The sequence below is a fragment of the Falco peregrinus genome, chromosome 6, assembly GCF_023634155.1.
Source record: "Falco peregrinus isolate bFalPer1 chromosome 6, bFalPer1.pri, whole genome shotgun sequence".
Classification (NCBI taxonomy): Eukaryota; Metazoa; Chordata; class Aves; order Falconiformes; family Falconidae; genus Falco; species Falco peregrinus.
This window is the reverse complement of record NC_073726.1, coordinates 35,152,975-35,177,318: the sequence shown is the minus strand read 5'-3', so window position 1 is coordinate 35,177,318 and position 24,344 is coordinate 35,152,975. Positions and strand designations below refer to the sequence as shown.

Below are 24,344 nucleotides of genomic sequence, written 5' to 3'. Positions count from 1 at the left end.
CTGTGACTTTGACTATGTCATTTAACTTCTACATGCAGCTATTGTCCTGCTTGTAAAGAGGAATAATTATGGTTTCCTTCAAGTGGAAGTTACAAAGTTTGTAAAGCATACAAGTTCTTGAGGAGAAAGGATTTCTATACCAGAGCTATGAAAGGCAGCGTGGCATCTGCTGTGACACTGCTATGGGCTCTGTTTATTTTCCTGTCCCACACTGACCTGCTGTGTGAACTTGGCACTGAGGGCCAAGTGACTTAAACTTCACTAAATAAAGCAGTAGTAATTGTGTTTACCCATCTCTGTCAAAAGTTTTGTCCCTCCATATGCAATGAACTCGACAACTTGTAGCATGCATGTGTTTTTGTTATTGAAGACTATGCCATTTTGCCTCTTTTCCCACCCCTTGTAACTGAACAAATAGTCATAATCAGAATCGCAGTCTGCACCTACAGATACATTTTCATTCATTTAGTAGTCCTTAATTTCAGTCAGTTTCATTGCAGCAAAAAACCTCAGGTCAGAATCTCTTCCCTGTACCAGTTCAAGATTGTAGGAGGTCATGGTGGCTTACATTCAGACCAGAGGGTCTGATTTTAGTCAACTGTCATATTTATTAGTCAGCTGCCTCTGATAACTGTGCATCATTTCTGTATTGTTGTTAATGTGTATTTGTCTGCGACACTACTGCATATGCTGTATTTCAGGAAAAGCAGAGATTTCTGACAGATGTCCTACATGAAGTGATGCTGCTGGATGGTTTGGCCAGTTCACATCCAGTATCCCAGGAGGTGCAGCAAGCCACAGACATTGACAGGGTGTTTGACTGGATTGCCTATAAAAAGGTGAGATGAATTAAACCTATGTATATATATGTATATATAGATATGTCAGTAACTGTTAGAAGGTTGTCTGTAAACCAAATACCATTGTAAAAATATGTACACTTACAATGCCTTTCCCACTTACTAGTTGGAAAACTTGTAATTTTTGTGGAATATATTTAGAATATACTATAGCAATTTTAGCCAATTACATTCAACATATCCAGTGTTATTAAATGTTATAAATAAACTTGGAAGGCTGTCAGAATCCAGCCAAGAAGATTTGGGGGTTTTTATTACTGTTTATTGTGTGGCAGTGTCTGAATTGTGTTAGATGCTTTAAAAAGCAGAAGGATGTGTAGTCTTTGTCCTATTGAAACTCCCTGGAAAACTTGTCAAGTGCTGAAGTTAAATATAAAGTGTTTTCTGTTTTTATTGTGCCTGAGATTTTTTCTGTCAGCTAATTAAAACTCTGAAGTCATTGCTGAACAGTGAGAGTGGAGGAACTGCCTTCTGGGGTGGTGAAGGAATATGTATTAAATTCAGGGAATTTCAAATTGCATTTCAATGCATAGAGAGCCTTTTGGCCAGCTTTGATGCTGAATAGCATCTGTGCCAGAGTGAGAAGGCTGCGCACTTCCACCTTCTCCATCATATGACTAGTCTTGCTGTTAGCATATGACCCAAAAGCTAGTGGTTTCCATTGTACCACATGATTATTCTCTGCTACGTGGTATGACATGTAATATTGTGCCTTACTGTCATGACCCAATGCTCTTGATATGTGATGCAAAGGCTGCTGCCTGCAGCCTTCTGCTGTGAAGACTGTACTGGAGCTCTCTGCTGACCATGCAGTTTTCGACTATCACCTTTGCATTTGATATTTTTTTTTTCTGGATCATTAGCTGCCTAACATCAGGCTGTAACAAGACAGCAGCAGCGTAGCACTGACTGGTCTACCAAGCCTCCAGTTTATCCAGTGCTCATTCTGGGCTAAAAAAGATGTGTGTCCTCTCTTACAGTCATCAGCAGTAACTTCGACTTCATCCTCTTCCATGAAAGAATCTTATGCCTTTAAGGATGGGCAAATGAGAGGGTGTGTGTATATGTCCATGTAATAGGTATAGGATGTAATATGCAAACACAAAATACTTAGGAAATTATTTTAAAATGCTGGAGTTGCTCAAGAGCCCAAGGAACGTTTTCAGAAATCCCTTAGCTGGCTTTGAAAACATCACTCTTGGTCAATTAAGCTGTTATTAGCCAGCAGCTTTGAGCATACTGAAATATTCTCGTTGTTTAAGTGTTTCAGTCATGTTTACTGGTGATAGCTGAACCTTGGTAGGTTCAGAGGCTTATCTCACGTCAGTATCTTAATATTTCAAGCTAATTATTTTTTCTAATTAATAGGATAATAATAATAATTACATCACACAGGAAACTGTAATCCTTAACACTCTTTGTTTTATGTACACTTAGCAAACATTTGATTTGTAATTGAAAAATAATTTTCATTTACATTGAAATGACAGATAGGACAGTAGTATGCCCCTATATTCTGTTAGCTATTTTATGCAGGCTAATAGGATCACTCTGTTTTCTGTGCAGATTAGAGTACAATCTCTGTCTTGGATCTGTCCATTTAAAGGTTGCTTTTTCAGTGTAACAGTGGCCATGCTCAGTGGATAGGGCAGCATCTCCACTCAGCTTCTGTGCTGGCCACCTCTCCTGAACCCTAGGTGATGCTGAGTGTGCTCATACCAGGGCCTGATCCTGTAAATTTTGAAGCCAGTTACCAGATCTAGCAAACTATTTTGATGAATGGCAATGGAAGAACTTACTTACACACCTTCATAGATGAGGAGATTAAAAGACCCGCTGTTTCACCCATGAAGTCTTTACTTTCCTGCCTGTTTGTCTGCTACTCTCTGTAGCCATTCATCCTTTTGTTTTAGATACAAGCAATATCTAATAAGGAGAAACTTTTCCCACTGACTTTGTAGCTGCTTTTTTCACTGTTTCTGTACCTTTGTCCAGACACCTGACACTGCTTCCTTCTGAGGATAAATTAGAGCAAATTTAACATGTTGTAGATCTTATGCTGTTTCATTCCTATGTAACCTTGTATGCATGGACAGTTTGCACTTAAAATCAACTAGGGAAACAAGCTCATTTATTAGATAGCTAGAACATTTGTCTATCCTTCTAGCCTTCTAGTGTCTGCCTATATAAATACTGTGATGAGTGGTATGTCAATAAAATCCAAACTGTAAAATTATACTGAAGGCTTTTACCTGGTCAGCTGTGTGCTCAAGTATTTTCAGGTGCTTCAAAGCCCTCACACAATGAGCCCTGCTGGAGGGATATTGTTGCTGGTATTTCTGGGATGACTTTTTAGTTTTTTGCTGACTGATTTTTTAAATTGCAGTTAAGTAATTTAAAATTAAATTTAAAATTAAAATTAAGTAATTACTCGGATTTTTTTCTGTTGACTCTAGTAAACATTGGATCAGGACCATTAGTGAGGACTTTTCTACTGTCTTAAATAAGATGTTCATTTTTAAACAGTCTAACACTATTCCCAGTATCTTTTCCTTACATGTTGGTATAGTTTGGTTTTTTTCCATTCTCTTTTAATTATTTTTTTAAATGTCCGTTTTGTATCTCTGGGACCTTGGATTGTCTATGTATTCTCTTTTCTCCTTTCATGATTTTCTACATGATATTGAAATGATGAAACTTTGTACCATCTAATTTTTGTTCAATGAAATGACAGTCATAGAATGTCATTGTCATTTCATTGTCTTTTCTGTCATCAATATGACATAAATCAATTAGACACCATTAAAGTGCCCATCTCTGCTAGACACTCAGGTGTCATTTTAGAGATGTGCCTCTTTATCTTGCTCTGCACTTTAGAGATGACCATTGAAACTGTGCTGTTTAAATGCCTTGGAGCTGAATATATTTTTTATTTCCATTTTCTTGTCCTGGGTGATTGTGCATGTTAAAAAATCTCATGACATAAACCCCTGAAGAATGGCATTCAGGTAATCCCACAAGCAGAGTGAAAGAGGCGCTACAGCCTGGCAGCACACAATTTTTTTCCAGTTACGCTCTTGAGGGTAATGTTTGCCTCTTTCAAAAGCCTCATACTAGTCATTCTTCAGACAGAAGCACGCCATCCTCCACTAGGGCCACAAATATGTAGAGAAAATTAAGAAGTCGTGATAGTTCATTAATAAACCAAACTGGTAGATGATTCAAGGCTCTCGAGTTGCATCAGGGTGGATATACCTTCCTAGTGCAGCTGGAAGTGAGATAGTGTCCTCCCACAATGATGGGAAAAGTGGTTATATCGCAAGTGCAGTAGGAAGTATAAGCTGTTGAACACAAGAGTGGATCTGAGAATTGTTAAATCAAAGCAAAAAGTGTGGCAGCGTTTCCACACCAGAAATCACTGACAGCAGGAATCATAGCCCTGGAGAGCTGCATCAACAGAGGAGGAGAGAGCGCAGCAAGAATAACATGAGGAGCAACAGTCAGCAAGGAATGTCTGACTGTAATAAAATGGAGAAACAAGACAGCTGCATTTCAGAGGGAGCAGCCAGACCCAGAGCGGTGGCATGAGGGAGACAGATCCCAGACAGAACTAAAGGAGTCACTGCCCTAGGTGAGCAGTCACAGCCAGATATGAGAAAGGATGAAAAGGCACCAAGGGCACTGTAGAGAGCCAGATAATATCTGAAGTCATTTCAGTCAGCCTGCTGCATGCTTTGAAGCATGCTGGTTGAAGATTCTGGCAGCAAACAGAGCAGGCAAGACCAGTATGACGGAGCGTAGCTATAAAAGTACCCCCAGTAGGATATGTTTTGGCAAGTGACAAACACTGATCAGGATGAGGAAGAAGATGGCTGGAATATGGAAGAATATTCCTTTTTTTGTTCTGCCTGTAAGCAGAATTAACCTCAGCAATGAGATCAGTTACTGAGCCTGGCTTTGTAATGCAAACAATTCATTATTCCCTAAACCTTTGTATGTATGATTTCCTGTTCCTTTTTATCTTTTTGCCACTTCTTTAAAAATGCTTTTTCCTGCTTTCTGTGTCAAGTGATGGAAGAAAGATGTATTTCTAATAGTAATAAAAGGAGACCATGCTCCCTGCCTCCCCTCAAAGGCAATGTTCTATGTTAGGAAATCCGTTCAGCTAAAGATTTGCACAAAGAGAACTGCTCAGCTTCATGTATGTTGCAATAACAGTTCTGGCAAAGAAAAAAATTAAGAAATTGAAAGCAGTGGCTTGCTCTCCCTTTTGAGTGTAATTGTCTTTGAAAATTTACAGCACAACATGTTCTGCAAGAATATGGAAGAACAGGAGAGCTAACTGCAGTCACTGGAAAGGCTCTCTAAAAAATTTGTGCTTCTTACTTCTGTTTCTTTAGGCACTGAGAAGGATATTGACGCTATCATATGAAAACCAAACCAAACCCCAAAACATGTATTCTGCCTAGTAAACCCAGGATGAATATCAGTGCGATGTCCACTCAGTTCATGAGTGCAATGAAATTGTGACAATGTGCGTCTGTGAAATGACCAAAGGAAAGTGAGAGCAGCCCATTAAAAGTGAAAGACATACTAGAGAAATACTTATAAATGGTAAAATATAGTAAAATAGGTTTTATTTTTAAGTATTCGCTGAACTAAATCAATAAGATAAGATGGTATCCAGCTAGTTAAAAGTCTTACAATATAATACAGTTTGCTTTACAACCCACTCCCTTACTGCAGTGTAGAGGGAGAGCTTTCTGTTCTCCCTGACTCGATTAGCTGTGATGTTGCCTGTGCATACCATTAAGTCCTGGGTGCCCTTTTGCCTGTTGCTGGTTTCTGTTCCATGATTTACGAGTGCAGCAGGTCAGTGCCCAGATTGCAGAAGATGCTTTCAGGAGCCATTTGTTTGTAATGCATTTTAACAGAGGAAGTATCTTGTAATGAAAAGAATTGCTTTCTGTATAGATAAAAAGGTTGTAGGTTGATACTGCTTCCAATGTGAAAGCTGTTGAAACTCAAAGTCTGTGTGAATCCTTTAAGTCCAAGTTCAGAGCAGCCCCAAGAACGCCTGACTTAAAGTATGGAGGCTGTTCCACTTCAGCCCCTGGGTACTAGTGCATAAAACTAGGCAGGTGCTTCAGGATGCTTCAAACACCTCTCTTAAGGCATCTGAGCACCTTCCTGACTCAAAAAACTCCTGTCATTAACCTCTTAATCTGTTTAGCGTATGCTGTGATAGTATTTTCTGAAGAAGAAACGTGGGAACCACTGTGTATGATATATAAACAGCAACACACCTACAGTGCTTCAGAAGCATTATGTTTCCCACACTGGGGAGAACTGTATGAGTTTGACTGGAAGTGATAAAAATGAAGCACAAATATTAATAAAAGCATTTGATTTTAAAATAGAGCTTGTTAGACTAGATTACTTAGTCAAGATAGAGCATTTGGGAAGATGCAACCTGTTGTGGTATGACTGTCTTCTGCCTGTTCCCTGCCAAAAGGCAGCTGCAAATGGCAGCTCACAAGGGCTGGAGGAGGCGATCAAAGAAGAAATGGCAACGGTGGCTCCAGACACGGTGTCCTGTCGGCATTTCTCCCTGACAGGAAGTAGAAGGAACAGAACACTGCATCTGTGCCTGATGTTTCCATGGCTTAAAATAAAGTGTTCATAAGTGTGTGCATGGAGTTACCAGCCAGTGCACCAGTTGCTGAAATGCACTTGCCTTTTCTGCTTCTCTGGCTATACTTTGTGATATATTTTTTTTATACTTTGTCATTTTTAGCAAAGGGCAGAGCAGAAAGTAACTTTGTAAGCCTTTACAGGTAGTTTCTGTATTCTGCCAGAAGGAGTCCAAAAACCAGTGATGCCCGAGTAAAGGCAAGGAATGCGTTTTGCTGGCAGACATCCTCGTTCAGATCAGTGAAACAAGAGCAACGATTTCAATTGTTAGAGCAACTCAGAATAAATTGTAAGAATTCAAAAATAAACCGGAGGTAGTGAAATAGAGCTAAAGGAAACCACCTGACATAAAAATATGATCAATGTTTTGATCAAAATGTGGTCCTGCAGGCCCTCTATTCAGGAGGGAACTGTCTGGAACAACCTCTGCCATACTGTTTTCTTGTTGTTGGCTTTTTTTAAAGGTATGTTTAAGTACTGGATAATTTCTGAAGCTTAATAGAGGTATTAAAAGAGAGAAAGTAGAGTAGCGTGTTTAATTAAAGTTAGTTGCAAATCCGTCTTAGGCAAATGGTTTGAGATTCTTATGTGGTATTTAGTGAACTAAAAGTAATCTTAATTTGCATGCTTCATGGAAACAAACCTGGTCAATGGAGAATCACCATGAATTCTGAGTTTTATTTTACTTAATTTGCTTTTGGATTCTCGGTGGAGCTGGTTGGTAAAATGGTGATGCATCTCCTCTTTGAAGTGAAGTAACTGTGACCATGTAAAGACTTCGGCAAATGTTCATCATAAAAAGGATAATCTTTGTTTGTTACTCCTAATGGAAAACAGATTTGTGGAGCCCATTTTATTATTGCAAGAGATTCTTAATACAGTGGTTTTTAAGATGCACTAGTTTATTTGCTACTTAAATTCTGATGATGGCCTGTCTGTGTAAATAATGCCATCAACCTCTCGTGTTTGTCCATCCTTGAAGATTTCCTCGTACGAGTAGTTAATGAAAACATATAATGTGCTTTTGTCCTTGTCAGTGGTGTCAGAACATGTAAGAGAGATTTTGGTGGTAAGGCTAAATAAAACTCCTGTTGTAAATGGAGTCCCAATAGCATTTTGTGTAGGTGACATAGTGTTTTATTGTTCAAGGAAAATAATGTGACAATATTCACCTGAAGAACATGATTACTTATGGTCATTTACCCCTGAATTTTGTTCTTTGTGTCATGTTCCTAAAATTTGCAACAGAATTTATGTCTAAGATAAACATTTCACCAAAGCTCATCTTACCATCTCACCATTTTGGTATTATCCAGCCCTAGGACAGCTGTGTGTGTTAGAATAGAAAATGATTATGATTTCCCAGTGAAAAGCTCTCCTTGAATGTAATGTTGCTTTTTCAGTGATGTTTTAGCATCAGATAAATGGCCTTTCCATCTATAAGAACAACATAAGATGCCTTTATGCATCTTTGACGATTTAGCACACTACATTACATGTTTATAGGTATATTTGCTGATTTTAAAAAATATTGGCTCATCCACACTGGAAATAAAATTTTTAACATCTTGTAAGTTTAATTTATTTATTAAAATATATCCTGGTTTTATTGTGGAGTATCAACAGCACATTAACTTGTGGGTGTGCAGAGCTTGATAAGCAAATATCAAATGGAAATTCTGTACTATTTAAAAAGTAAAGAAGATAAATTAAATGTGGGGGTTTTTCCTAGTCTGTACTGTTAAAATCAAGTAGGGATAGTTTTTCTGGGTCTTTGTAATGAATGTAGTCCCTTACTTTTTAACAATTTATTACCGGGTGCAGGGAAGCCAATCAGACTCAAATTCAGCTGAGTACATAGTTACTTGCTTAATTTTATGTGTGTAAGCTGTGGAATTAAAGTGGGCTGCTTACATGCTTAAGGTACTTAAGTGTGTCACTAAATGATGGCCTGAACGAAGACCTTCAGGATTAGGCTGATACTGTCACGTTTTGTACTAGTGCACTGCGTAGTCTGCATATATCTATCTCCTTACTTACTTCTTACAGCTTTTACATGGGTTTTCCAAAGGGAAAGCCTCTAGGAATGATTTGAACATCTTACATTTCTGCCACAGGGAGGAAATCATAGCCACATGTTTACTCATTTAAACAAATACGTTCTGTTATCCTAATCAAATAAGGAAGTATTCACAGTCATCAAATTCACATGCATTAAGCTTCATTTTTCTTATAGTATTTGGAGGTGCCATTGGAGAATACAGAAAATAGCTAAGCTGGTGTATTACAGTGCTCAGTTTCTGAAAATGAAAGGGGGATTTAGCGCTGGGTGACTCATGATACAGTCTAATTAATTTCCTGAAAAGAATTTCTCGGTGAGTACTTCTGCAGTTCCCAGAGATGAGATATTTTGGATAGAGGCAGCTGAAGAATTCCAGAGAAGGCTTTGCAATTATCTCTGCTCTTACAGCTCGATAGAAGGACTTTAGCAGAAGTCTCTCAGGAGCCTGCCGCAGTACTGTGCTGTAACTGATGGCATGAACGAGACACTCTTGTTCCACAACTGTCAGGGTAAGGCTGCATACCTTGAAAGATAGTTCAGATGACAGAAGTAGGAAGGTAAAATACATTTCAGCGTGACCTTCTGAGTAGGAGCTGAGGAATGGTTGGACTTCTCCCCTTGGGGAAAAAGGAAAAAAGCAAGAGTGTACAGTGACTGTGTTTGCTTAAGGAAGTGCGGTGTAAATACAACACCTGGATTTGAAAGTGCTTACCCAGCTTTCAGTTGTTCTTACAGGGGAGCTAAGAGATGTCCATTAATTTGCATAATGCCACACCAGTCACTCGGCAGATATTACAGCCAGGCTTCCCTCATGTCTTGGTCCTCCTCTTTAATGTGCTGAGCGTTACAATTCAGTTAATTCAGTGCACTACACGTAGTGTAACACAGCAGCTCAGTTGACCAAATTTATAAGTAATTTATTTACACATTTATATGCTATTCTGTGTGTGACTTGGTCAAAACACATTTTTTGTGTTAAATTTCTCCAGGATTTGACGGATTTAATTTTGGGGTTTAATTTTATGTAAGAGTTCTTTTTAAAGAGTCACATTTTTGCTGCATGTTTGATGTACATTGTTCTTTCACGTTGATTCATGCTGTGTTTTCCCCAATAAGCTAAATTTCATGGGGCATCCAGCTGTGGTTGCTTAGTACCAACAAAGAATGATTGTTTTGGAAAACGTGACTTGGATATTACTTGTTGGCTAGTGTTCACATTACAAAAATAATGTGCAAATATGCATTCTTTGTATAAGTGCCTGGTAAGATGCTCTTCTAATATTGGAAATGAACTTAGAATCACAGAATTATCTAAGATTTTGAGAAATAAATAATAATGTATGAATTCAGGAACTTTGAACTGAAATGAAAATATACTCATTTACTTAACCCATTTGATTATGGATATGCTTAGGCTTCTGTTTGACAGAATACTGTAAAAATATGTTCAACGTTTTAAAGAAAAATACCCAACCTCTTTACTGCTTTTGTTACATTTGCAGTTCTGAAAATACCTTTCTTCAGCACGTTTCATGAAGAATAGGTACATTTCAGCCATTATTCAAAACTTATTAGCCAAAATTTGGAAGTTTTTGTGTGATCTTAAGTGATCCTGCTAAGGTACTTCATGCCTGACTTGAATGTATACAGCAGGTATGGCTCTGGCTTTCTGGGTGAGGGGCCATGTCATGGTCAAAGCGTAAAAGGGGGACTCAGATTTTCAATAATATAGCAAAGTGCAATGGATTATTTGTATTGGACTTCCCTGCTGAAGAATGGGTTCATTCCCATGCTCAGTTTATTCTTTGTAATGGGTAGGTTGCAGGAACTACCAATTTGAGGTAGGTGTATGGAAACACTAACTAAAAAAGCTGAATTAGCTGTTAGGAAGTTTGCAGAGCTGGGTGGTATCCGTCTGCACCTTCTGAAGGTGGAGCTGCAGGACTTTTGGCAATGGGACGTAGGCCATCCTTACAGACAGCCACTGTGCCAGAGAATTGCTGGAGTAACGTACAGAAGGGGCTCCAGAGGAAGTCCTGGGAGCTGCAGGCGGGTGAGTTTGATTGACTTCCTTCTCCAGTGAGGTGGGGACTCTAGGATATAAAGAGTGAAATAACTGAGCACGTGGATAAGTACATTGGCCTTGCCTGGGCATAACTGCTGCAAAGGGAGATTCTGTCTCACTAACCAGCTGGAGTTCCTGGGGGGAGTCAGTAGACACTGGATTTAAAAAAAATTTTGACAAGGCACCTCACCTATAGCTCAGGGTAAATAGTTTAAGGAGGGAACTGTTTAACTTGTGTGTAATGTGACTGATCAAAAAAAAGAATACTAGTATACATCAGGTATGTATTAGTAGCCATCAAACTTTGTATATTGATTCTCATCTTAAATCAGGAGCTCTTTATGAAAGTATGTGAGTGCCTGTATGTGGTCTGAGCCTTGTTTTAATCAAATAAGATAGTGATTATAAGAAATTATTATTGACAATAATAGCTCTAACAATAATATGAATGAAATCTAGTTATTGAGGTAATTGAGATAGAGGACAGAGTACCTCACATCTCCCTCAAGTAGAGAGAAAGTAACCCTAATCTTGAATCGCAGCGGTACCAGCATACACAAAAAAACCTGTAGGCCTCCTGTCTGTGGCCTGTTGTATTTGAAAAACAAATGGTGCTATTACATATTAATTAAGACTGATTTTGAAATAACTACTGTACGATAGAAGAATGTTAATTAATCACCTATATTAATTGTTGGTTTGTTTTTTTTTTTTTTAAATGAGAGAAGGAGAAACAAAATGGATGGTTGGAGGTTTGCGGAAAATTGACATAATTAACGTTTTTGTTTTAGAAATTTGGTCATGTAATTTTTATTGGTAGTGCAATGCTCCTCTTAGCACCTCACACCCCGCTTACACCTTGGGTACCGCATTGGTGATTTTAGTTTTTATGTCATAAAAGGGATCATTCTGAACTAAATAAAAATAAACAGCTTTCATTGCTAAACAGGGGTGACCAGGTGGACATTCAGTGAAGAAGAGATATATTGAGGTCTGTGTAATTACCTTTACTGATGTTTGGTGTTACATGAGATAAATGGATAGGTGAGCCTGCAAGATGCTATCTCAGGCTTTGCAAAGTCAGGGAGGTGTTTTTGCACTGTTTACTTTTTTCACGTTTTCTAAGGTTGCTCCGTCAGTTGCAGGATAAAACAGCTTCAGAGGGATTCATGTCACCTCACTTGCAGGAGTCTAACACAGTGAACGTCCCAACTGACTAGTCCTCTAACGTCCCTGTATCATCAGTGAGGATAAACAGGCACTTTTAGCGTGAAATTAATCTGTCCTATTTTAGATGCATGTCTTTGGATGAGATGAATCAGGATGAGCTGAAGTGCTTGCTTCTCTCTCCATGCTTTTAAAGAGTCTAGGCAGCTGGCTCAGCTGTATGCAACTGAGTGTGCATCACATAGCTACAGTGTAGGCATCTGCATTCACTCTGATGAACCTCAATCCTACGGTTAAAACAAGAACAACAAAACACACAAAAGCAGAACCAAAAAGAAGTTGATGTTCTAGTAAAAAATGACAAGTTATGGTGGGAAGGAGGGTGGAAGAGCTATGCTTTTTCTGGCTCAGCCTTTTATGGGCTCTTTTCCTCCCCCCCTCCAAGACATTTACAAAATGATATATTTCACCCTCACAAGAGTCAGCTGTAGTTCATGGTTTCTGTTTTGTGTTGGTGACATTTCTCTCTCATGAGCACTTTCTAGATTACTGGCATAATTTTTGGTCCTTAAAAGAATAATGCTGAATGAGTTTCTAGCTCATTTGTATCTCTTCACACACAGCCCCTTGCGCTTGCCTCCTTGCTTCTGCATAATCCTGTGTGCTGGTTTACTGACTTCTATATTGTTCCCTTCACTGCAATTGCTTCACCAGTTCATTATTTCAAAGTGCTTTTCTTCACTGTCTCCTAGGTACAGAATATCCACCTTCAGCTAGCAAGCACTCTACCCTCTCTTCAGGGCCCTCTTTCGAATACCTACCCTTGCTGGTTTTCTTATATGAAAGTATGACATGAAGAATAAAGTGAGATACAATATATGTTATTCGACTGCATATATGGAAAAGGATGGTGTCACACCAGTTTTGTATCTCCACAATTCAGAAATTCTTGGGAACAAGGTACTAGTACGGACATTTTGTAACAGAGTGGGGAATCAGAGTATGGCCTTTTTGGATAGCGCAGTTGAATTCATCTCACCTCGCTTTAGGTGCCTGCAGTGCAGATATGTGCATATGAGCTGCTCACCCCAAGCTACTTTTGGAGTGGATTATGAGAGAGGGGTGCTTTTAGGGTACAATTCTCCCAGTCTGTTTAGAGGTCTACTTTAAGATGAGATAAAGTGAACTGAACCCAGAAGTGACTGGTGCAGTCCATTGACTATAAGGGAAGCCTAAACAACTGATGTAAGTTTAGACACAGATACCTGCATTGAGTCAGATGCATGTCCTCCTGCGTGGCTGTATAACCAGTACTGTGTGGTGTGCAGTAGTCATATTTTTGTGGGTTCATACATAAGACTTGCTTTATTTTCCTGTTAAAGAAAATTCCACCTGAAACTTTCTTTTGTATAAGGAATGATTACAGGATGCAAGTTGCAAGTGAAAAGATTAATATAAGAATTCAGTTATAATAAAATTGGGTCGGAGAATTAAATTAACTTACAGTAACTGTGACTTGTAGTGATGCCACAGGATCAGAAAATGTAGGAGTGGGTCTTTAGAAATTAGTTTCATTTAATCTGAGATCAAGGTTGCAATCATATTATTTTATGTTGGCATGTAGATACTTAGACTGAATGCCTTAACTGGGACTCTGCATTTTGTAGATTTCAAAGACAAGTTCAGCTCACATGTATAGGAATTTTGCTCCTAATTTCACTTACGGATGGTCTTTACCGTGGTGTGAGTGTGCAATCAAGTTTCTTCAGGAAAAGAAAGAGCATAAACTTACAGCACTTCAGCCAGCATTGGCTAATTGCCTATGAGCATGCCTATTCCCAAGAGCACTTTGCAGAAAAGGACTGTGTATGATTGAATGTCCAGAGCTGCTGACATGTTCTGCCTTCCTTTCCTGTAGCAGCGGAGTCGCAGCGCTGAGGCTGAGGAAGCTTTGACTGTGTCATCATAGGTTATATAAGGAGCATACTGGGTGATCTCTGGCAAATGAGTTCATCAAGATGTGCCTCAGTTTTCCTTTAATTTTCAGGATATTGGTATCAGTGTCTTATGAAGCACTTACGAGATCTGCTAATGAACAGTGCTTCACCAGAACCAGGTAGTGCCGTTAATCATTGACTGGATATCTGCTGTTTTTGTCTGAGTAGACTGTCATTAAGATGGGGTACAGTGGCTTAAGGTGAGTCAGATTTTACACTGGCAGGAACATAGGTACCTTTTTTGAATAGGAAATAATTGCTTTCCACTAGACCTGTTAAACCAATGTGTTCTACCTCTTGACAAGGTACTAAGTCATCCAGTGCCTGGAGGAAAGTACTTAAATCATCAATAAATAGCCATTCTGCCCTGTCAGAGAGCCAGGTTCACTTCTCAAGACTCTATATGTCATTCCTTGGTTGGACAAATGTTGGCAGAGCAGAAGTGGCCCCAAGATTGGAGTGAGGAGCAGATCAGTTGCATGCCAGAGTGTTCAGGGAAGGATGCTGACAGGTTCCAAAGGGTGTATTCTGCAGCAGGATGAATTTGTTGTGATTTAGGATTTTTCTGTAGGCTTAGGTCTAGGTCAGAGAAGCTTTCAGAAGGTATTGAAGCATAGGTCCTCTGGACTCCGTCTAGTTTACTGCTTGCCAGGCAAATAGGCAATGAAAATGCTAGCACATTGGACCGTTCAGATGACCCCAAGGCTATGTATTCTCTTACTCCTGTAACTGAACTTACTACACATACCTTCTTTACCTCCCAGGACCCTCTGGTTAGAGTCATCCTCCAAGCTCCTCTTTTTTGTAAGCCCCTCTTCTTTATGCCAGTTACTCTGCATACCTCTTGCTTTTTATCCTTCTGCCTGCAAGTCTATTCCTTTTCATCTCTAGTCAGAGTGGCAGTCTTTGCTGCCTTTCCCTTTCCTTCCCAGTGCTGGGAGTATATTGATTGCTTCTGTTCTTCATACAAATGTATCACTGTTCTCTGTTCTGCCTGCTCTCAAACTGCAAGAAAGGTAAAGTGGGTGGTTCCCTCCCTTTCCTTCCTCCCATTTCTTTTCCCTCCACACCAAGGGCTGCATTTGCCCCCATTTCTTCTCCCTTCTCCCAAGACAGTTTTTTCCTTAAGGTTCTCAGGTTTTCTGTTTTCCCCTTTTTGTTCAGAATACCTTCCATTCCTCAAATAAATTAAGAAGGCGTTTGCTTTCCCTGTGTGGGGAAGGTGGCAGAACTGGGACAAGCATATTGCTCTACAAGCTGCAAGTAAGACTTCTGGGTTTCCTGAGAGTAATTAATTGGCAGAAAGTACTTCTAAAGTAGCTGTGAGAAGGGATGGATCCTAAGAGAGTAGTCCTGCCTTTGTGCCTTGGATCTCCTATTCAGTCTTTGCTTGCATTTTTTATTTTCTTTGCTGTGTAATGGCAGCTGTAGTTCCATCCAACGTGTGGCTAAATATTACCTGTGAGAGGAATTTTGTCACTTTTACGTGTTTCTGACAGTTCTTGGTTTCTGGATAGAAGATGACTCTACAGGCAAGATCAGATGAAGGTATTTGCTTGCTTACTTCTCACAGGAATCAGTAGAGTTAAGGTACCTATATAAATATATGACTGTTGCTACGATGTGACATTTAAACTGTGAGAAACAAACAAGGGGATCCTGGAATACTTACAAAGGAGTAGGAAAAGGAATGTGTGATAAGTGGAAAAATGTCAGGGTTTAGGCTGATTACTTTTATATTGTAGACACTTTTGGTTCTGCTACAGAAGTTTTGGGTTGTCCTGCCCAAGTTGCATACAGGATAATAGGATTTATCTATTTATTAGAATTTTTTAATCTTCTCTTTATCTACTTAGACAGATTTATCTGCTGTTTATCTGCTTAAACATCTCTGAGAACTTTACTCCTTCTGTTCCTCTAGTAAAATAAGGGTAATAATGCTTCCTGACCTATGGTCTTGTCTGTTCAGGTAATAATCTGCTTCGAGGGATTATGTTCTGTGCTGCTGTGTCTTCCAGACATGATTGGTCTCCCAGTAAAATTATGTACCACCATAAAAACATAGCAGTGTTAATAATGCAAACACCATCTTCTGGTTTATCCACTGTCCAATTTATATAAGCAACTACAAATACCTCCTCAGTTAATGATTTTTTTTCCTTTTTTTTTTCTTCAGTTACTTTACTATGTATTATTTGTTGTTGCTGCCTATGTGAAGGAACTGTGATGTTTTCTTACAATTTACTAGTAATTTACAAATCTTTTTGATTTATGCCATTATTTCAAATGTTGGTTAATACAGATATTCCCTCCAGTACTTCAAAAATAGTCTTTATACAAAAAATCAGTGGAACGTGTAAAATGGTCTAAAAATTGTACAACTGTTAAATTGCAAAATTATTCTGAACTTTAATCTAGCAGGAAAAGACATAAAATCTTGTTTTGAAAGCTGAAGCTAGAGATATTCAAATTAGTAAGAAGGTGCACATTTTTACTGTGACAGTAAATATTAGTTGTGACAAGTTATGTAAACATTTTCCTGTTCTTGAATCTTCCTAAAATAGATGCTGTTGTGTAGGTTTTTTGCCTAAATTACTGTTTGACCTCTATTAATGCAGGAAGTCAGATTACATTGTTATAATAGTCCTTTTGGCTTTATAACCTGGGAATTTTTTGGTCTGTGAAATGTTTCTTTTTTTCTTTATTTTCTAACTGAGCATTAGCCTAATTCCTGAACCTATATCTGTAGCTGAGATTGTTGAGTTCTAGCATCATGTTTTCTTACGGCCTTTGAGTTCACTGACTTTAAATCAATAGTGTCCTCCCTGTCATGCAGTGATCAGTACTAAGTATAACATTTGATTAATGGCATCGGAATGTTAGTTGTCTAGAAAATGGATTTCAAAGAGGGATACTATAGCTATATCATCAAATCAGGTCTGCAAAGATACTTGTGCTTGAAACAGAGCACTTGTGCACGGGGAAAACACGCAGCAATTGTGGTTCTGAGAGGGAGTGAGAAAATAGAAAAGGGATGCCTTAAAGAAATCTGTTTCTTGGTGTAAGTGCTGAGAAATAGAATCACCTGTGAAACAGAAGAAATCTTTCAGATCTCTCTGCTTTGCCTGAAGGGGCAAAGAACTAATATAAGTAGAGAAAAAGTTTTATACAGGTACTTACCTCTTTGCATGACAGTCTTGGAAATAAGCTGTTGATTAATAAGTCAAATATGTTTATATACATATTATAAAATTCCTATGCAAATGATCCACTTCCAGATCATCAGACCTTGAAGGCTTTTACAAAGGAAAGTAGTCTCACTAAATCCTGTTTTACAATAGTATAACAAGGGTAAAATTATGAATAATCACTGTAGTATGATTTAGCATGGATGTTTTTTTCCCTCATTTAAAACTGTGCAGTACTGCTGAGTGCGTAGAAGGGCTGGGGGCAACCAGCTGGGGAGCTGCCACATCTGTGCTCCAGCAGTGGAGTGAGTGTGTTTTATGACCTGTGCCTTATTCAATCTGTGGGACAGGATATTAACAAAGTCAGCCTGCTTCCTCACTTTTGCTTGTAAGTATTTGCATTGTTTTGTCTTTCTCTTTTTTTCATTCCAGCACAAAAGAAGATTTTATTAATCTCCAGTCCAAAATGATAGTGTTGGATGGAAATGCCTACTTCAGGTTTTTATTGTGTAAAACTGACATGCAAAAACAGTAACACCTTTTTTCCTCTATTATTTCCCACAGGGTGCAGCTCTAATTCGAATGTTGGCTAACTTTATGGGTCACTCTGTGTTTCAAATGGGCTTACAAGTAAGTAAAGGCATTTCTGTCTTTGTGTAGGTGTACATTTCTAGCAGATTCTCTTGCTTTCTTTTTTCTTTTTAAACTATGTTTGCATCTGTGGAAGTGTTTCTTTACTTCAGGGCCATCTAAGGCACCAGTGTGTCCCTGAAACTGAATTTGATGGAAGTTGCTGAGTAGTGTAACACACATGGCGGTGCCCCCAGTTTCACCTGTATTTCTTGGTGTGTCAAGCAATTGCATACATTTGTGTCTGTTTTGTGTGGATTGCCACATGAAAGCCATTTTGTCCATATGACAACTGTATGAAGGGTTACCTGAGGAAGGAGCTACTTCAATTACATTTTCTTGCTGGGCTAACAAATAATAACAAGTGATATCAAGCCAGCTAGAAAATCCACAGCCCTAAAACTAATACTGCTTTTCAGGTAAATACTTTTGCTTTCCCTTCCCCCAAAGCAAAATCATTGAGCTTTATTTTTACCTTTGATAAGCTTGGGATGTTCTGTGCCTTAATGATTTTGTTAAAACTCACTCTGCCTTTTAAAAAAAATTTAGAGAGGTAACATTTCTGTATGAAGAGAAATTCAACATGCTGATTACAAAGGATGAACTCTTTTCAGAAATAATTCAGCACAAATGAGTGTTTTGTAAACTATTTAAAAACAAACAAGCCAAAGCATAAAAAACAATGCAACTCCCTCTATTCCACTGAAATCTGCTTGAATTAATCATGTTACAGGCAGCTGTGATTGATGAATTATGTATGATGCAGCCTGCTACTTAGAAGTGTCCTTTAAAGTAAATTGATGTTCACCTGAAATACAATTATGCTAAGATGGAAAGAGCAATCAATCTTATCTGTTCTTAGTAAGCTTTTCATTTTGAAATTTAAATAAACTATGTCTAGGATCAGGTCATTTTTTAACAGAATAATTCTACCTCTAACCAAAATAAATTGGAAGCTAAAATATAAAACAAAAGTTAAATAAACACATTGGTTATGTCAGAGGTGTGTTCTGTGCAATAGGCAATTAAAGGAAACCTGGGGAAATACAGCTTTTTGGAGAGTTTACAGGACATTCAGGGTTTGCAGCATAACTTATTCACAGGACCCAGTTGGATCATTTTCTAAGTTGTAACCAAGTTAGATCACTTTGATATCTTATTATCCAGCTGAGAAATCTTGAAATTGAAATTTTCCTGCATAAAATCTTGTATATGTCATCTCATTTAAGCCAATATGACTTCTGTCCTTAGTCTAGCAAAATCCATGTTCTAGCTAGAAACTTTTGCCTGCACAGATCCATTCATATGGAAATTCAATTTCCCACAAAAAAAAAATTCACTCAGGGTTTTAGAAAGGAAAAGTTTTAATACGTACATCTCAAACCCTGTTTTTCTATTTTCTTCTATGTTTGCCTGAGAAAAAACAGTGTGCAAGTTGTCCTGAAACAAATTTAGAAAAAAGTTCAGATCAAAGAATAGAGCTATGCAGGGATTAAATAATCATAATTACTATAAAGTTGTAATGGGGCTTTGTTTTTTGATTTGAGTGGTTTCCTATTATTTCTGCTTTTTACCGGTTCTGCTCTAAATAGAAACTCTTCTGTTTGCTAATGAAAGTCTCTGAAAAATCTAACTGAAAAATCTGTGTAGTGAAAGTCTTGGCATGAGTTCAGTAAGATGATGATATTCTAGCTTCTTTTATAAAAAGGGTTTGAAGTCCAGATAGAGATTTTCCATGTGTATGTCTCCAAATTGAACAACATAAAACAAGATTTCATAAGCTTGTTCATAAGCAAAAAGTTATGCAATTGGAAATGTCTGTCAGTTATTTAATTCTTTGTGTTTTGTGGATCTAACAAAATAGTGTTCCTGCACTGTAGATTTGGGAGGCCAGCGTTGCTAACGATAAGCAGAACTGGAGTACTAATTTACACTTTCTATCATGCATCGGTTTAGGCTTTTTAGCTGTTTAGCCCCAGTACCATCACTTGGGGTTTAGCATTATGGTGTCTTGAATCCAGTTTTTTCATGGAATTCTAATGCTCAATGTAATGGCCTTTCTCAAGGATAGCTGCAAAATCAAGTATCACTACTATTTATAAATCTCTTCAAATAATGAATACTCTGAAAATGCTCTCGATCGTTCATTCCTCCTGGGTTATTCTAGTGGCTTGCTGAGTAACTGAGTTCTGAAGGACCTATGCTTTGCCATATTTACTTTGTTTTTCATTAGATTCCAGTACATGGAACACATCAGTGTTATTAGAATCATAGAATCATTTAGTTTGGAAAGGACCTTTAAGGTCATCAAGCCCAACACTTAACCTAGCATTGCCACATCCACCACTAAACCATGTCCCTAAGTGCCACATCTACACATCTTTTAAATACCTCTGGGATAGTGACTCAACCCCTTCCCTGGGCAGCTTGTTCCAATGCTTGACAACCCTTTCAGTGAAGAATTTTCCCCTAATACCCAATCTAAACCCCCTGGCACAACTTGAGGCATTTCCTCTTGTCCTATCCCTTGTTACTTGGGAGAAGAGACCGATCCCCACGTGGCTACAGCCTCTTGTCAGGCAGCTGTAGAGCACTAAGATCCCTCCTGAGCCTCCTTTTCTCCAGGCTGAACAAACCCAGCTCCCTCAGCCGCTCCTCATCGGAGTTGTGCTCCAGACCTCCTTGCTCGTCTCTGGACATGCTTCAGCACCTCAGTGTCTGTCTTGTGGTGAGGGGCCCAAACCTGAACCCAGGATTTGAGGTGCAGCCTCACCAGTGCTGAGTACAGGGGGACAATCACTGCCCTTGTGCTGCTGGCCACACTGTTTCTGATAAAAGCCAGGACACTATTGGCCTTCTTGACCAGCACCCCCAGGTCCTTTTCTTCCCCAAGCCTGTAGCGTTGTGTAGGGTTGTTGTGACCCACGTGCAGAACCCAGCACTTTGCCTTGTTGAACATCACACAGTTGGCCTCAGCCCATTGGTCCAGCCTGTCCAGATCCCTCTGCAGAGCCTTTTTAAATGTTCCCCCACAACTTGGTGTCATCTGCAAACTTACTGAGCGTGCACTTGATCCCCTTGTCCAGATTGTCAATAAAGTTATTAAATGGAACTTCCGCCAGTCCTGAGGCCTGGGAAACACCACTTGTGACCAGCCACCAGCTGGATGTAACTCCATTCACCACCACCATGTAGTCTTGGCCATCCAGCCAGCTTTTTACCCAGTGTAAAGTACACCTGTCCAAGCCATGAGCAGCCAGTTTCTCCAGGAGAATGCTATGAGAGATGCTGTCAAAGGCTTTAATAAGGTCCAGGTAGAAAACACAACCTTTGCCTCATTCACTGAGCGGGGGTTTTCATAAACCCGTGCTGGCTGGACCTGATCTCCGTGTTGTCCTGTAAGTGCCATGTGATGGCACTCGGGGTGATCTGCTCCATAACCTTTCCTGGCACTGAGGTCAGGCTGACAGACCTGTTTTTTCCCTGGATCCTCCTTCTGGCCCTTCTTGTAGATGGGTGTCACATTTGTTTATCTCCAGTCTGCTGGGACCTCCCCAGTTAGCCAGGACTGCTGACAAATTCTGGCAAGTGGCTTGGTGAACACTTCCGCCAGCTCCCTTGGTACCCTTGGGTGGATACTATCTGGACCCATGGACTTGTGAGTGTTTCAGTGGTGTAGCAGGTTGCTAACTATTTCTTCTTGGATTATGGGGGCTTCATTCTGCTCCTCATCCCTGTCTTCCAGTGTCGGGGGCTGGATACCTGGAGAACAACAGGACTGAGGCAAAGAAGGCATTAAATAACTCAGCCTTTTCCTCCTCCTTTGTCACCATGCTTCTCTCTACATCCAATAAAGGAATGAGATTCTCCTTAGCCCTCCTTTTGTTGCACATGTATTTACAGAAACTTTTTAACTGTCTTTTATGGCAATAGCCAGATTAAGTTCAAATTAGGCTTTGACACTTCCAATTTTCTCGCTGCACAACCTCATGGCATCCTTGTAGTCCTCCAGAGTTGACTGCCCTTTCTTCCAAAGTTCATAAACTCTCCTTTTCTTCCTGAGTTCCAGAGAAAGCTCTGTGTTCAGCCAGGCCAGTCTTCCCTGTTGGCTTGCCTTTTGGCACATGGGGACAGCCTCCTCCTGTGCCTTTAAGATTTCTGTCTTCAAGAATGTCCAGTCTTTCTAGACTCCTTTGCCCTTCAGGACTACCTCCCAAGGGACTCTGCCAACCAATCTTCTGAACAGGCCAGAGGCTGCTGTCTGGAAGTCCGAGGTAGCAGTTTTGCTGAGCGCCCTCCTTACTTCTCCAAGAATTGAAAACCCTTGTAATTTTGTGATCACTATGCCCAAGATGGCATTCAACCATCACATCACTTGCAAGTCCTTCTCTGTTCACAAACAACAGGTCAACAGGTCTAGTGGAGTGCCTTCCCTAGTTGACCCTCTCACCAGTTGTGTTGGGAAGTTATTTTCCACACACTCCAGGAACCTTCCGGACTGTTTCTTCTCTGCTGTGTTGTACTTCTGGTATTAATATTTTCTCGGTTCTTTTTAGTGTATCAGGTATGTCCTGAAGTGTTTCACAGGTGATAAACAAGAGTATTCCTGTAGTCTCATTACACTAGCATAAACCAAAATGACTAGGTCTTTATTTCTGTTTGCATTGAGTGTTTGTGGTTTCATCGAAATCAAGGTAAAATTCATCATCTCATTAAGAGCTACAGAGTTAGAGCTTTTATATAAGAGAAGCTACAAAAAATATGCTAACCTTTGGGCAAGAAGAGTGAAAGATAAGGTTTAGAGCAGGAACAAATGAGATGGCTACCTTTTTTGTTCGTTACCAATTTTTTCTTAATCTAATTACATGCTGTCACCTAGCAGGTGGACTTTCGGAAAAGCGGGTAGAGATAGCTTGGAGGAGAAAAATCCCTTATATGTCAAGGAAAACAATCAATTGTGTTAAAAAGAAGAAAATAAGTTGATGGAGAGCGGGACTCTTTGTTAGATATTCTTCAACAATGAATATGAACTGAAGTAAATGTAAAAAGGTGCACATGATCCCTAACTGCTCAGCAAACTGTTCTGTTGAGGAATCTGCAAGGAGGTAAAATTGTAGAAGAGATGCTCAGTTTTACAGCATAGATGGCCTTGGAGAGATTCATAACTGTCAAGAATAACTGGCCTGTTCCTATCACAGTAAATGTACTGTGAAAGACTATTGGATTATAGTGTGGAAGTTCCACAATAAAACTGCAGCCAAGAGACCACCTAGTGAATGTATGATTTTCTGGAAGCCCTTCAAAGACATACGATGTCTTGAATCATACGACATTTTCAAACAGAGGATTTAGTAACAAAGACAGGACTTTCTCATTGTTTTCACATAGCACACCATAGACAAAACCAAAAGAGAACATACTGATATTGGCTGTAATGAATAATAGAATAACCACAGTAGCAGCCACAGCTGGTAACACTTGCATATGAGGAAGTCACAGCTATTATTATTTTTAGAAAATGTCTAATAAACCCTTCCTTCTCAGAGAAGGCGATTTCTTTCTTTTAAAAAGTCCTGACAACTTTCATGATGTGCAGTTTCTTTATGCTCCAGGGAAATTCAAGAGGTGCACATGACAGAATGCTAGTACTGTTCTTACAGGGTGGTGTTGCTTTTCAGTCAAAAAGCCATTAATCAGCTAGGACAGCAATTAGAGTATGAAGAGGCTTGGTCAGCACCACTTGCTCTGAGTACGTTTCTGAACTGCATAGACTGGTCGAGGAAGCAGCTTTAAGTTGGCCTTATCATTCAGTCATCACTCAGGGCGGTAATATGCAATATAAGATTAGATTTGTGTGAGATTTTCATCTGTAGGCTGTTGTTCCCAATCTGTGTGCTTGAAATAGATGGTTGCTTACATGACTGGTGTCACTGTATTACATTTCCTGGAAGGTTTTACTGTTTTATAGCAAGGGACCTCTTCAAGTTCAGTAGTTTGGTTTTTTTTTCCATATTAAATATATAGAGAAAGTGAGTGATTTGAAAGTCTGGTACTTAGATGTGCGTAAAGAACCACCTCAAGCTCTGTAATAAGACATTTCTGCACTGGTTTGTTTAAATTTTTCTTCTATTTGGCTTGATTATTTTGGAGTCTCATCTCTGTTACTGTACGTTTGTCAACACTGCATTTCATTTCCATGTGGCAGCTCATTGATCACATAGATCTCTATCCTTTTGAACTTCACTTGCTGCTATGCATGTGTTCATAACTCACTCTGATTTAGTGCATCATCAGCAGTTTGAATTAGTTACTTTACTGTAGGAATATCTGCTTCTGTGATAAATTAACTGCTTTTGTACTTTAGGCTTCACATAGTACATTTGGAAGAAGAATTTCCATACAGTGCTTTGGATATACAGTCTTTTTTGGTGCTGTTGAGTGGCCACTGTATTGAAACAAATGGGTCAACCTTTCAGAGGAGCTGTCTGGGGAAATGTGATGTGCAGGCTGTTAAATACAGCAAGATTCATATTTCAATCACTTTTTACTATCATAAAGCTGGCTAGTTAGACTTTCTTTCGTCTAGACTGCTTAGTATTTCCTGCTTTTTAGACACCTCTGTGTGTGCCTGTGTTCTGTTTGAATTGCGGCAGTGAATGTGAAACTCTATCAGAAACTTTC

The 24,344-nt window shown here is 39.2% G+C and overlaps 1 protein-coding gene across 1 annotated transcript in view; it reads left to right on the top strand.

Moving 5' to 3' along the window:
- TRHDE (thyrotropin releasing hormone degrading enzyme) overlaps positions 1 to 24,344 on the top strand; it is a 214,214-nt gene that overhangs the window by 98,983 nt on the left and 90,887 nt on the right. The window contains exons 6-7 of the mRNA XM_005242046.3: positions 702 to 839; positions 17,598 to 17,663. Of these exons, the coding sequence (XP_005242103.2) occupies positions 702 to 839; positions 17,598 to 17,663 (204 nt within the window). The remainder of the gene's footprint in view (positions 1 to 701; positions 840 to 17,597; positions 17,664 to 24,344) is intronic.